This window comes from Dermacentor silvarum, chromosome 1, assembly GCF_013339745.2.
Source record: "Dermacentor silvarum isolate Dsil-2018 chromosome 1, BIME_Dsil_1.4, whole genome shotgun sequence".
In the NCBI taxonomy this organism is placed as follows: domain Eukaryota; kingdom Metazoa; phylum Arthropoda; class Arachnida; order Ixodida; family Ixodidae; genus Dermacentor; species Dermacentor silvarum.
The window spans coordinates 97268941-97283234 of NC_051154.1; the positions used below are offsets into that span (position 1 = coordinate 97268941).

Sequence of the window (14294 nt, forward strand, 5' to 3'; positions counted from 1 at the left end):
GCAGGGCTAGATGAGAAGACACGTGTTCTCCTCACCATGCCTGCATTTGATTACGTGACCTCCAACTAACCTGAATATTGAGCGCGTGGGAAGGTAATGTCCATCAAGTGTTACGGCTCAGTGTTACGGGCTTTTTCGCGCACCCGTAGTGTATGGGTCGCTCACTCATATGACTTTTGGACTTTATACGGAATATTACGGCGACGACGACAGCGAAAATTTGCCTGCAGTGTCAAGACAATTGCTGTCGCAATAAAAGAAATAGAAAACAGGCATCGAGCTCGCTTCTACCGCGGCTGTGGATGTTGCAACGTGCACCGGCTACAAACACAGCATGAGCACCAATGAGAAAACCAATAGTGGGCACCTCGCTTATCGGTACTTTGCCAGAACCCGTCTGACACTGAAAAGGAAGCGTATTTTCCACCGTATAAGCACCAGCAGAAACATAACACTAGGCGCGCGGGGAGGCAGCGCACGCGAAGGGACCAGCCAACTCCGATGGCCCAAGCTTGTACTCGGGGCAGATTAACTCCAAAATGAAGCGCATGACCCATATATGTTTGGCAGAGGCAGGAAAAGGAGAAGTTGAGTACCTGTGTGTTCCAGCCACTAGGCGAAAGACTCCACGCTGCTATCAAGAAGGTTCCACAGCTCACGTGTTTCCATCAGCGAGTGACATGTACCGCCAGAGGTTCTTTGAAGTACTTGACACAGTGCTGTCTTCGTTAAACAACAGTTATCCACATGATATGTGGCAGCATAAGTCCCACACTGAGCAGCTTGCCATAGGCAAGGAAGATGAAGCATATATAACATTGTTCTACGGTGAGGACCTTGAACCAGGACGCCTGATTTTGCACAGAGATATGCTGATTGACATTTTAAGCCAGCAAAGGTCGGCATCATTGGACACATTTGGAGACGTCGTGCACATGTTTACAAAGGGCAAGGGTGAACACTTGCGAAACCTTTTGCCGGAAATGGCCAAGCTAAAAAAATTGTGTTGGCCATACCGGTCTCGTCGACCACATCTGAGGTCCTTTTCTTGGCTTCGGCGACTGAAAATGTACTTGCGGTCGACAACTGGACAAGGCCGTTTGAACCATCTGGCAATTTTGCACGCCCACAAAGAACTCTCCCACAAAACCAAATTGACTAAGCTTACCGACGACTTCATTTCGAAATCAAGTGCCCGAACGAACACTTTTTCAATGATGGTGAAATCATCGCATCAGAGAATGAACTGATGTCTTTAATAGGAGAGAGAAAGGCACCAACTTACAAATCAAAGCAAACCACTTGGCTTAGAAAACAACGCAAAAAGGCATACAAAGGAACGAAAATGGGGTCCATAACAGCGCAAGCAGAGTGAGGGCATTTGGGCAAGAAAAGACGCCTGGTTGCACTATTTGTAAAGCTCCCTAGTCTATCTGTGCATTTTCCTCATTAATATTTATTCGTCGAATGCTGCATTTGCTGCAATAACACAATCCACGCTGTTCCTATATTTGCTATCGGGTCCTTTCGTGCTTTTGAGATATTGCTGTCTTATTTGTTAATATGTTTATTTATTTGGGCACGTGATAATTTTTACTCTGTAATCCTTTCTTCTGCTTCCGGAAAATAAACGAAACCAGTGACATAAGGCATGCTTTGACATGTAATGAAACTATGGCGTTATGTAATCACATTATACTTATGCTAATAATTATAGCCACAAGTTGTGTTCAGACATTGTCATATATGTTTAATGTTTATATATGTTATGTCTTATCTTCTCAATAACTTACCTTTTGCCAGGAAAATATTTCTTGATTGTATCTTTTGTATTAAATCTTTTACAAGGCGTTACATTGCTTTTTCATAGATGTGTACTTCTGCAACTTAATATGCACAAAACACATGCATCTCCCGAACCTGTTTAACTGAATCTGCTTGTCGCATGGCTCAACCATGGCTCAACGCATGGTGCGAGGGGACTTGGCTGTAAAACTGAATTGTCTCCTACTCTGAGGTCTTGCAAATACTCAAATAAGCACGTCACTTTATTGAACAATTTGTCAAGGTCACACAAAGTTTCCAGTGTAACTGTGATTAAAGGTTACATATATATATATATATATATATATATATATATATATGCATACATAGGTGGCGTTTGGAAAGCTGGTCAGCCCCCCCCCCCCTAGGAAAAATGAAAACTTTCCGCCTATGGGACATCTTTTACTGTGTTTTCCGACATATGTGAAAGTGAACTATACTTGCATTTATTGGTGGAGAACCTTGTAGCTTTTTCATTTAGTTCTAAATAATAAGTCTTAACTCTAGCTTGGCAAATTGCAATGTTTAAATGCTGTCAGCTTCATGAAAGGGAGTTTTGTGTTGTGCTATTTGTCAGTAAGGAAGTAGGACTTTCCCTTCTTAAATTTATCATATCCAATGTGAATTTGACATCAAAACAATCGCGATGAGGTTGCTTGTCATTGTTTGTATTGGCGAGAGGGTACATAGTTTTTTTAGGAGTATACGAAAAAATGTTTGTCTCGTTTTTATACAAAGAATAGATAGCTGTCAAGTCAGTAATTATGCTATGACCTTTTACTGTTGCAGCTCAAGACATGCGCAAAGTGTAGTGTGGCTTTGGACGTGAAACAGAAGTCTATTCATGTCACCAATACTCTATGTGGCAGTCTCATGGTACCAGACACAACTGACATATACACACACACACTATGACCATGCTGCGAAAACAGAGATTATTCAACACTCGACAGGATAACAGGGGAGAGAGTCCTCCTGCATTTCATAAGAAGGGTCAGTTTGAAGGCTTTTAGTGACAAGGTCATTATGTCACCGTCAACTACTGCACTGAGCCAACTGGCTCGTGCTTGAGTTGTTTGCGACACCGCATGAATTCCAACTATGGTTTTGGTGATGTGAGTAGTCTCCTGCTTCACGTCTAAAATAATGCTGCACTTGGAATATATTTTAAATTTGCTGCATAAGATTTGATGTAATAATTATTTGTGCTGCTCAAGGAATTAAGGCTCCATGTCATAATTGTGGGGTCGGCAACTACCCAAGAAGCACTAAAGTAGGACCCAAATTTTTCTGTCAGTACTCCCTTAATGAATTTCTCTTAGGTGCATTGATTGATTTTAAAGGAGAGTAATCATCTTGATTTACAATTTGTTTTACATTGTTCATTTCTTGTTTTAGCTCGTCGTGCAGAATGCTGGAAACCATTGAGCCCATACATCCCTGTTTAAGCAGCTGCAACTTTCCCTGAGGTGGCACAAGTTCAGTACCCCTGATTCATTGACCAACTTTCTGCATGGGAGTCCAGTTGTCAGAAGAAGATTGCAACAAAGTATTCCAGGGTGAAAATCAAGCCTTTCTGGTTAGCAGAAACGGTGGGCCTCTTAATTCAAACATGGCTCCAGGGAAGGAGCTCTTCCTGGTAGACCAGCCACAGTTCAGTTGTAATTCAAATAGCTAACTTTTGAAAGCACCACAAATCAGTTTTGTGTGTGTGTGTTGTGACAGTGGTATAGCTTTTGCAGACATGATTTAGGCAAAATAAGTATTTAAAATTATTTGTTACGGGAAAGACATATTGAAGAGAGCATTGTAAATGCACCTTTGCTGCCTTTTAAGCTCACAATTCCGTCCAAGTATTAGCCTGTTCTTTGTCTGCGCTGTTTGCGTTAATTTGCAAAGGAGGTGTACTACATTTAGTGATTCTCTCAAAAAAAGCTAATTGGTCCCTGTATGCATTTTATAAACATTTTAATTACCATTTTATCTAAGACAGTTTTATTTTTGGTTGCATTGATAATTAAGATTTCTAAGTTCTCTTAAAGAAGTTGCATTTACTAAGGACACACTGTATTAGTCATAGTCATGACAACCATACTGAATCACATTTGTATTTATGAAATAAACTGCATTTTTTACTGCTCCCTTAAGCATCTACGAGCGATTATGGAAGGTTGAGTCTGTGTAGAGACAGGAAACAGCCTTTCTGCATGCTGTTTTATCTTTCTTCATATGCACTATCGACAAACTTGCACTCAGTTCAGCTGCCATCAATATTGCATGTAGTTTACCTGAGGTGATAGTGGTACTTATTGGCTGTATTTGCTTGTGGAAATGGTATATGTGGCTTTTGCATATGGATCCATGCATTTTCATATCAGTGCAAATCTACTGGCTCATAAGGCACACATGCAGTGCAATCTTCTCATGGCCTGTGCAACAAGGGAAATAGAATCGTACATTTCTTGCAATAGTTCAGACAGACTTGCATATTAAGTGCACTGCTACAGCTGGCATGCACAGTATCGTATGCTAATATGGATCCAGTAGTGCCGCAATACAATGGTCCTTTCCGACTCTGAAATTGTAGAACAATTTACCGGCATGGTGCTCGAATATTGAGAATCGCTGAACAAAATGAGTGGACTGCAATATTTTATATGCACTCAGTGTGTGCTTAGAATGAACTGCAACACTTGTTTAAGCTGTATCTTAGGTTATTAAAAATAAAGGGGCATAATGAAAAGTTGCTTTTTCTGCAATACATGCTTAGTGGAATACGTCAAACTGTATGAAAACCTCCAATAATGTTTTATTACCAAATTTCATATACATTAACGTTGGTTATTGCTGACGCCATTTGATCACTAGAAATGCTTATACTTGCACGAGCTTAGGCTAACTGTTGTCTTGCAGTTTAAAGGGAAGGTGCGAGAAAAATATATAGAGCACAAATACATTCCTTTGTGAACGTTGAGATAACTATTCCGGTACTGGTACTATGTATTGACAAAACATATTTTGTTGCACTGTATTTATTTCTTCTTTATAAGATTATCAATTTGGTATTTGTGTAATATTACAGTGGCATGAAATCAAGGGCTTGACAAAAGCTCATCTGGTTGGGAATTAACTTGGCACAAGAAAGACACTGACCACAGTTTAAGTGCAAATTTTACTGTGGTCGTGCTATTGTAATGACATGCCAAAATAAGAATTCGACTTTCCAGGATCGTAAACATAGTAAGTAGAGCTAACTATAGCACCTGCAAAGCTGAAACAAGCCTGAACACTCAATGCCTACACTGCATCTACAGCAGTGCTTCTCAATGTGGCTACTAGCCGTAAGTGGAGGGAGTGTTAGCTGAGCTACCAGCTGGCTTGTAGAGGTCTAGGTCTAGATAGACGGCTACTAGCTGTGGCATTAGCTAGATCAAGCTAGCCTCTACTGGCTAGATGCGTGCTTCCTGGGCGTAATGTTGCTATGGCAATAAAACCGGTCGGCGATTGTACATAAAGTCAAGGAATAGCGTCAGCAGAGCCTATAAAGAAGGGAGTATGCTGGCTTGGGAAGAGTAAGCTGGTTTCTTCATTTAGTTCACCATATTTTGATATTTGTTGCTGGGCATTTCGTTTCTCAGTGTGTGGGCAAACCCTTTCATGGATATGCGCAATGGGCTAAGGAATCAACACTTCTGAATGTTGTTAGGCTACTCTTGATCTCATGTTAATAATCCTTGAAAATATCGTTACCACGCACCTTTCCTCTCCTTTAAATTTTGGTTGCGTCGTCACTCTAGGTTCCCACTGGCTGCCTTCAACGCCAGCTTTAAATGGGTCCTGAACCACTTTTAATCGAAATCAAGAAATGCATTTGATGTTAAAATAGACTATTTCAGAAATACTATACAGCAAATTTCAGAAATACTATACAGCAAAAAGTACTTCAATGCGTTCCGCAGAAGCAAAGTTAATGACAGTCAAAGATTACCTGTGATCCCCTTTGCAGTGCTGCCACTCCTTTTTCAATGAATTGCACTGCAAAGGCTACGGCGGAGCGGGATAATGCCCACAACCAGCGCCCTCAAAAATACCTTCAGGCCTGCTCACTGCTCCTGTCGTGGCCTCTGACGTCATTCAGTTTTGACGGAAATTGCCCATCGCGCGGATGTGCCCACGCATGCCCGCGCATGCCCACGCCGTTCAAGAGCGTGCTGGTTTTTGTGTTGGCGACCACCGAAGACGTCTTTTTCTACATCTGGGGGGTGAACTGCTGCGTTTTTTCGTGAAGTGTCTCGTTCGCCGAATGTTCGCGTAGTGTACACCTGCAAGCTCTTGTAATGGGACCATGCTGCGTGCCGAACTGTCGAGGCAATTATAACAAGGGACCGAAGGTTCGAGTGTTCTCGTTCCCAAAGGACGACCGAACACTTAAATGGGAGCGTGCCATTCGTCGTGATGACATCGATATTTGTTTTCTCCGTGATCTGAAGGTACGTGTACGCCTTCACTACATGCTGTTGAGTCGTTCTAAAAGCACCACGTCCAACATGTTCAGTTGCTGGTATAAAATAATATCTCGTATATGCTTTTGACTTGCTACATAGCGTACGCCTCGATGTTGCCACGTGTGCTTTATTTCTGTTTTGGATCATTCGCTTTGACTGCACCGCTTTGTTGTCGTGATGAGACACACTATCGGTATAAGATCTGTAGCAGCGCCAACGAGGTAATGCGCAGAGCTACTGCCGACGCCGTCCACGTTTCCTTGCGTTTGCGCCAAACACGCGCGTGTCCGCGACTGCAGCCGGCAGCTTGGCAGGTTTCGACCAGAGAATTGGACACTCTTCTCGCCTCGCAACGTTTCAATGTAATGTAAGTTAGAAGTTGTAGATCTGTGTTTTACTTGTGTTTATGCAATTGCATCACGTGCAACAAATGCAAGCTACATCTACAGATCGCTCACATGTCTTGAGTGATGTCATTCTTTCTAGAAGCGCCGGGACACATCAATTCGCGCACACACTCGAAGTAATTTGTAGATTGTTCTAGAATGTATTTACTGGCCAGTGCTACGCGGAAAAAGTTCAATGATGCAAGTATAAAAATGTGTTGGGGAGTGGGCTAGCACTCGTTCTCGCCGATTGCTGGCATCGTTGCCGCCAAGTTCTTGGTTGTTCGTTTGTTTGTTTAGGGGCACAAGTTCACCCAATGAACTCTTAAGCGCTCATTTGCAGAGTCCGCCTTGCTGCTTGCCTGCCTCCTAGCTAGCCGGTCTGCATCGTCGCATCTATGTGACAATATATTCTTGGGCGGGCGTAATATGCTATATCATTAGCACCAAGGAAGGCTGAAAAAAAAAAAGAAATCCATCTGTTGAAGGAGAACAAGTGCCATAAAAAGCAGTGTTGTTTTAGGTATTTGTACATGTTATGACATAGCAGAGTTACTGACTTACCGTTGCCGATACAGACTGCCACGACAGCGCATGCACCTTTTATCAGTCTTCGGTGAGCTTACCAGGACGGCTTTTGTTTAGTGATCGTACGACATGGCTGTGTAGCGCCCCCCCCCCCCCCCCCCCCCCTCGACTGCATACTTCGATCCCAATTCGCCCGTTACATGTATGTTGCGACATGAATAAATGGTAAACTTAGTACAGATTGAAGACGAAATGCAAGCAATGGTTTGTCATTAGCGAGCAGTGATTGATTTGACGCGGCAACACAGGATGTGCGTCTTTATCTTAAAATCGTAAAAGAATGATTGCACTTGTCATGCCTGTTCCTGCTCAAATTTCACAACAATAACGCACTAAAAAAATCACAGCGGAACATAAAAGCATGCTTTATTACCAGAGTAGTTTCGACGACAGCAATGTCATCCCAAGGTGGAATTTCCGATGGCAGTTGGGATAAAGTTGATATGTTCTTCCCCATGTAGGCTAGTAGTGTCCTGCCTTGTCTGGTGTGCTTCAGGCACTCCTCAAGGCCTGCCCATAGGTGTTCTGAGGCCTGCCTTCGATGGTTGCGCAGAGGATAGGCAACTTCGCATATCGATGCAGCTCCTCGACACGTGTGCGCTTCGGGAGCCCTGTGATAACGCGGACAGCTGCTCTGTGGAGTACCTCTAGCTGTGTCCAGTGCCGAGCAAGCAGGTCATAACAGCGTGCTCCGTATAGAGCTCTGGATGTCAGCAAAGCACTCAAGTTTTTAGCATACGTCGGTACCTGCACCACCCATTCGGAAGCAGATCCACTTTATTAGGTGCCTAGTCTTGTGCCATGCCCGGCAAAGGTCAGCCAGCCATGCATCCGCTGTGCCTGTGTGGTCAAATAGGTATCCTGAGAACGCGCACTGGTTTTTCCGCGCGTCTTCCCAGGTCGGGGCACGTGCTGCTGCATAGGCTCCGTTCCGGCTTCGTCCTCACACTGGACCTGCTGGAGCGGTGGCGGCAGTACCGGCCACGCTGGGAGATATTCCCTCCTTTCCCTTCTCCTGACTGCCTTCCGTCGCTGGAACCTGACCCCTCGACAGCCTCCGAGGACCAAGAAGCACCCCAGGAGCCGCACAGGTGCCCCGACTGCAGCGTGGCCATGCGACTATCCGCAGCCCATTTGTTTTGGGAGTGCCAGCGCTACGCTAAGCAGCGGGACCGCCACCTGAAGGCAGTGCGAGTGTCGTCCTACGAGGAGTGGATTAGGCCGGCAACTGGATCAGCGGATTCCGACAGGGCCATTCTGGACTCACTCTTGGGTTTCGCCAAGGATGCGCACTTCTAGGACGGCTCTGAATACTCTTCCCCACTGCCCTTCCTATTCCACATAATAGGCCTTCGAGCCATCCTTCAATAAATACATTATATCATCATTACCAGAGTTCACAAAGCTTACAAATTTTGTTCAAAGTTCTACTCTTTCCGCCAACAGGCCGAGGCGTGCGTCATATCACTGGGTTCTGCCACTTGCCCACAAAGCCCTCCTGCCTAGATTTCAATATTTGAGCATTTATGTGCAGTTATACTTCCCATGTATTTTAGCTCATGTAGTATGCGACCCTTTTTCTCAGGATCTGATAGGCTTAAAGCAATCACGTTGGTATCATTGTATTCAGCTACCTGTGTGCTCGTTACTAAACTAGAATTATTCTTATATAGTGTTTAGTACTTTTTTTTGCACTTGTTTCAAATGGACCCTACTAATTTTCAAGTCAAAATGGACAATAAACGGTTTGTCAGACAAAATTACCTGCACAAATTTTCATAGTTCTAGTTCAGTACTCGCCCTTGTGTTGTCTAGGTAGCAGGGAAAAAATGATACTCCTAGCTTTTGTGGTTTCAGAGAAAAAGGGTCAAACGTCGCAAAAATTGATGTTTTGAGATAATTGGTCTTGAAGTGATACCGGTAGCGTATAAGGATTCGGCTAAAAATGGAAAGCTAGGCAGCTTTTTGCTGTTGCCAGGCGAGCAATAACCATTGCGCTAAACCTTAAGAAAGCCCGCGTCTTTCTTTCAGATTTTTTTTTAACACAGGAGAGGTACAGATCACGTATGCAAAAGGGGGCGTGGCCGGACACCACCTAGGTTTTGGAAACAGTAATTTTCCAGATAACTAAATCCCACGCGTAAATGACTCAGTCAGCATTGTTCAGGAAAGACTGGGGATTCCAAATCTAACAAAAAATACATTTTTTGCAAAATTTTGCCCAACCTGTACCCTTAAAAGTAGGATACTGTAGAAAATTGCATTTGACACAGAATGGCACATTTGGTGCAACATTTACATCTCTAAAAAAAAAAAAATAATGTGAAATGTGAAGCTTATGCCACGTATTTTACATGATAACGTTTATGTTGCTCCACAAGCCTCACTTTTGATCCATCTTTCAAAAGTTAAAAAAAAAACTTTTATTAGACAGCACACGGAGTGGGCAAGCTTCTCAGGCGGTCTTGGCTCGAATGGCTGCACGCTTTCCGGTAACAGCCTGGAAACCAGATTTGATGCTCACGACCGAACACCGCGAGCCACACTTTTCGCATTGAAGGAAAAAGAGCCGCGTGTCCTTCTGTAGAATGGTGTCTGGAGACCGGCACGTATGGCATGTCACATATTCCTCTGGACAAACAAAAGCAACAAAAGATATGTTCAAGAGTGACATTCAAATGTGTAGTGTTTTCTGCACGTTAAAACCAGTAGCCAAGTGCACAATAGTAAAAGTGTAAATGTTGTGGCTAATTTGACTGCAGCACACCACCTCCAGTACTTTGGAGCTAGTCGCCAGCTTTTGTTGGCAGCAAGATTTTAGCTTGGTGTTCCTACAAGACAAGTGGCGGCAAGTGCAGTGCCAATGCACAGGGATCTGGCATGCTGCTAAGATGGCAGCCTTAGCAATTATACTTTCGTGACAGATTGCACAGCTTTTGAAACTACAGCAAACACTTAATTTGCAAGGAACTTAATGCTACCTGTTTTATTAGCTCAATATAATCAAAACTTTAGAGAATGAAAGTAGTGATTCATGAATTGTATTCAGCATGACTTTCAATGTAAATGATGGCAGCACATAATTACAATGGCCACAGCTTTGGTTAACAATTGTTACATTTACATTTTGTGTGTGTGTGTGTGTGTGTGTGTGTGTGTGTGTGTGTGTGTGTGTGAAGCAGCACACTTGGAAAAACACATTTACACAAACATGAATGATGAGGACATACACAGGCACTGAACTGCAACTATTGATTTATTGCTCAAAGATGCGCTTTTTTAGTAAGCGCTTAGTAAGCTGGAAAGCTGTGACAGCTACATGGTGAGGAAACAAGAACAAAAGATAACAAATAGACGAAGATGATCATCACTGTGTGCGCTCAAGATAGAATCAAACGCCAAGGTAGCGGCACACTTTTTCTGAAAATGACACTAAGGAGCAGCTGATACAAGTGTCCTTCCACATGTCATTTCTATTGCCTCTAAAATTTCCCTTTTTTGTTTGTTATGTTCTCCCTGCGCACAACCTCTGTTCTTGTCAGTGTGAATGTGAGCAGCCACAATCTATGCAATGAAAGGCCAGATGTCCGGCATCTTTCGTTGTGCAGTGATAGTTGCACTTTGTAAGCCCCGTACAGTAGAACCTTGTTAATATGATCCCGTTTCATACGATTTCCCGGCGCCAACATTATACAATTTTACAGTCGATGAGAAAGATAGTTCAAGGTGCTTTTGCCAGGTTCAGTCAAGGATAGCCCAAGGCACAAGTCTTGTCCCATACCAATTCCACCATTTCATTTGGACCCATCAGACAAGTTGCCATAAATACTTCATGAGATTGCAATCTTTCAACAGACTATATGTTTGTCAAAAAGCATCCCAAAGCTTTCCCTGTTGTACTTTTGAACTCTGAGAAACCAGGGAGTTCAAAGACCTCAGTATGGTAAAAAAACTGAATTACAGCCCACATATGTGTTGGGAAAACACGTGGCTCTTCTACAGCAAGAAACTTAAGGGATCGTGTTCAAAAGAACGGGTAGATCATGCTAAATACATGTCATATGTACATGTACAAGGGGGGGGGGGGGGAAGTAATTCTGAGAAGTTGGAGATGAAGTGGACTGGTTATGTCAGTTCAAGCACTAGAGAGGCAAAGGCCTCTTCGCATGGGAACCTGTCTCTACAGGTGCTTTTAGAACTAGACTTTTCCCGGCACAGGACAGCAGTTGCAGCACTCATATATAGCACTTAAGCAAGCTGTTGACTTACTTATGTATCGCCTGAGCACATTCTCTATCTGCTTCTGCTGGAACCTCCCCTTGATGATTAGCTGGTTGTTTGCATCCACAGAACCACTGCAAGATTAAAATGGCAATAATGAATGTGCTTCTTATGTATGATAGCATGATGCACAAGACAATGCAGAATGACATACATATAATAATGAGATGACAAAGCAGCTCATGTTCACACTTTCCAAGTATAGAATGAAGGGTAGTATTTTACATGTAAAAGTTGACCCGTCAGCTCCCTTCTACACAAATTAACATCAGTTTACCATGCTAGTGGGGCCCCTGTACTAATGCATCATGACACACCTTTTGGAAGTCAATGAACTATGACAGGCTGAAAATTGCTGCTGTAGAACAGGAAGCCTCTGGGTCATGCCATCTCAAATGCATGAGGTGGTTTGTCAATATTAATGGATTCTTTTCACAAAAATCGAGGACATGTACATTTGGATGAAAAACCTGATTCACAATTATTTTTGCTAAATAAAACATATTTAAAAAACATAAGCACTGTTTTAGTTTTTGGATAGAAACTGAAAGCTTGAGTTGCGCATAAATTTATTTTGATATACAGCTACCGACTCATTTTCTGAATGCCCACGGCACATCATGTCCCTAGAACTAATGCATAATGGCAGTCGAAATTTCAGATGCCATACAATACTTGCCATGGTTGCTTAGTGACTTTGGCATTGTGCTGCTAAGCATGAGGTCGCAGGATGAAGTCCTGAATTGAATTCTGGGACTTTACCTGCCAAAACCACGATTTGATTATGAGGCACGCCATAGTGGGGGATTATGAATTAATTTTGACCACCAGGGGATCTTTAACGTGGCCCCAATGCATGGGACATTATAATAATGTCATGGTTTCAGTACATAGAACCCCAAAATTTAATTTAAATGCCATACGGTGCTTTGCTCAGATTTCCAAAATGGTGGCTGTAAACAAAGTCGCACCGTTCAGATCTCACCACACCCTCATTTTCATTAGCGAGGTGGCCCTCCAAGCGCCATACAACCACTTCGGCGGGAAAACTTTTTTGGGATAAGTGGTGAAAAACATATGGGTTGACACCATGGCTGGAACTGATTTTCGAGATATCAGAGTTAGGAGTTAACCCTTTGCGGTCCGAAACCTTTACCCACTTTCCGGCTGTTCTGGTCCGAAACTATTTTGCCAGTTTGTGGCGCTGCTAATAAAACCACCAACTGTAGAAGAAAAACTCAAAAGATATTTATTTTTTCTCTTGCATTCTGCAGGCAACTTCTCTACCGATATTTGAGCAGCGTGTGATACTGCTCGAAGCATTTTTCTGGGTGCAGGCCAGGGTTGTTACTGCAGGTTTTGCAGAAAAACACTGTTTCCCTCCTGCCTCAGTTTGTTTTTCGATCGCTACAAGCGGCACAGTCCTTGCTGCTTCGGCCTGGGAGCTTGTAGATGAAATGGCTCCTCCCATCTAGCCTTTCCTCGCACTCCTTCCGCGCAGACGGGCCCCGCTTTTTGGCTCTAGCCCTCACGTCACCCACCAGCTGTTGGAAGAGGTTGCGGCGGTACTGCAGGTGTTGCTGTTCTTTCTCAGCATGATTCTGCAGCTGTGTGCGCCTCAAAATAAAGATATTGACAATGGAAACCACAAGAAGCTTTCACTAAATGCGCCACCGTAAAACGCACGCGATGAAAACGTGGCCATGCTTCTCAGTGAACCGCGCGCAAGTGAGAACGCTCTGGTATCCAGAAGCCGTGCTGAACATTGTGCTGCACCCTAGTGCAAAGAGAAGTAAACTTCAATAAACAAAGTTTATTTATCCCTCAAGAGATGGTGCATCGTGTTTATTGCGCGCGAACGTGCTGTTCCGCGCGCAAGTGAGAACGCTCTGGTATCCAGAAGCCGTGCTGAACATTGTGCAGTACCCTAGTGGAAAGAGAAGTAAACTTCAACAAATAAAGTTTATTTATCCCTCAAGAGATAGCGCATCCTGTATACAAAGAATGCGCATGAATCCAGTGAGAAAATCGCAAAATTTAACCCCTGAACACCCTTGTCGGGCGGTGCCCGACAGCAAACCGCTACGGCCATGTTGCGTTGTTGGGCCCTGCCCGACAACGGACCGCAAAGGGTTAATAGCTTTACTGTACTGTGATCCTGGCCTTGTGACTCACTACACTATTATGAACAAACAAAATCGCAGCCTAACACTGACAAACCATGACAGTGATGATTACGATGGCACTCTTAAAGGTACAGCGCCATGCAGTGGCAGCAACTAGTGGAAGGCACAGCCTACCCAAAATTTTTGCTTTCAGCTCGATCTCTATCGCACGTGCCTGTGATCCTGAAATTACTGCGCGAGTTTTTTGTGGAATTCTGCTCATAAATTATAACTGACAAGACATATGCACAAGGACTATTCTAGAAACTTGTAAAGTAATATTGTTAAAACACAGAAATATTGTATATTAATTTCCTCTTTTGCAGAAATCTTGTATTGCCAAAATACAATTTAATGAAGTTTTTCACTGAAAGTACACCTTTGTAATAATCAGAATAGACGCATAAATACTATTCAGTATTTATGCCTCAAGCACACACCATCGTGCATCACATGAGGAACATTTAGGGCTGAAAACAAGCATAGCTTCCTTAGTCCTTCAGCAAGTGTTTCCTTGCAATCCATACAGACAACATATTTGAGCA

At 43.3% G+C, this 14294-nt stretch overlaps 1 protein-coding gene across 2 annotated transcripts in view; it reads right to left on the bottom strand.

The window, feature by feature from the left end:
* Positions 1–9713: 9713 nt before the first annotated feature.
* Positions 9714–14294, bottom strand: part of LOC119433203 (eukaryotic translation initiation factor 2 subunit 2-like) — a 42087-nt gene continuing 37506 nt past the window's right edge. For both annotated transcript variants that reach the window (XM_037700368.2, XM_037700361.2), the window contains exons 8-9: positions 11573–11658; positions 9714–9934 (exon numbers count right to left, since the gene is read on the bottom strand). In XM_037700368.2, the coding sequence (XP_037556296.1) occupies positions 9759–9934; positions 11573–11658 (262 nt within the window). In that variant the 3' untranslated portion in view covers positions 9714–9758. The remainder of the gene's footprint in view (positions 9935–11572; positions 11659–14294) is intronic.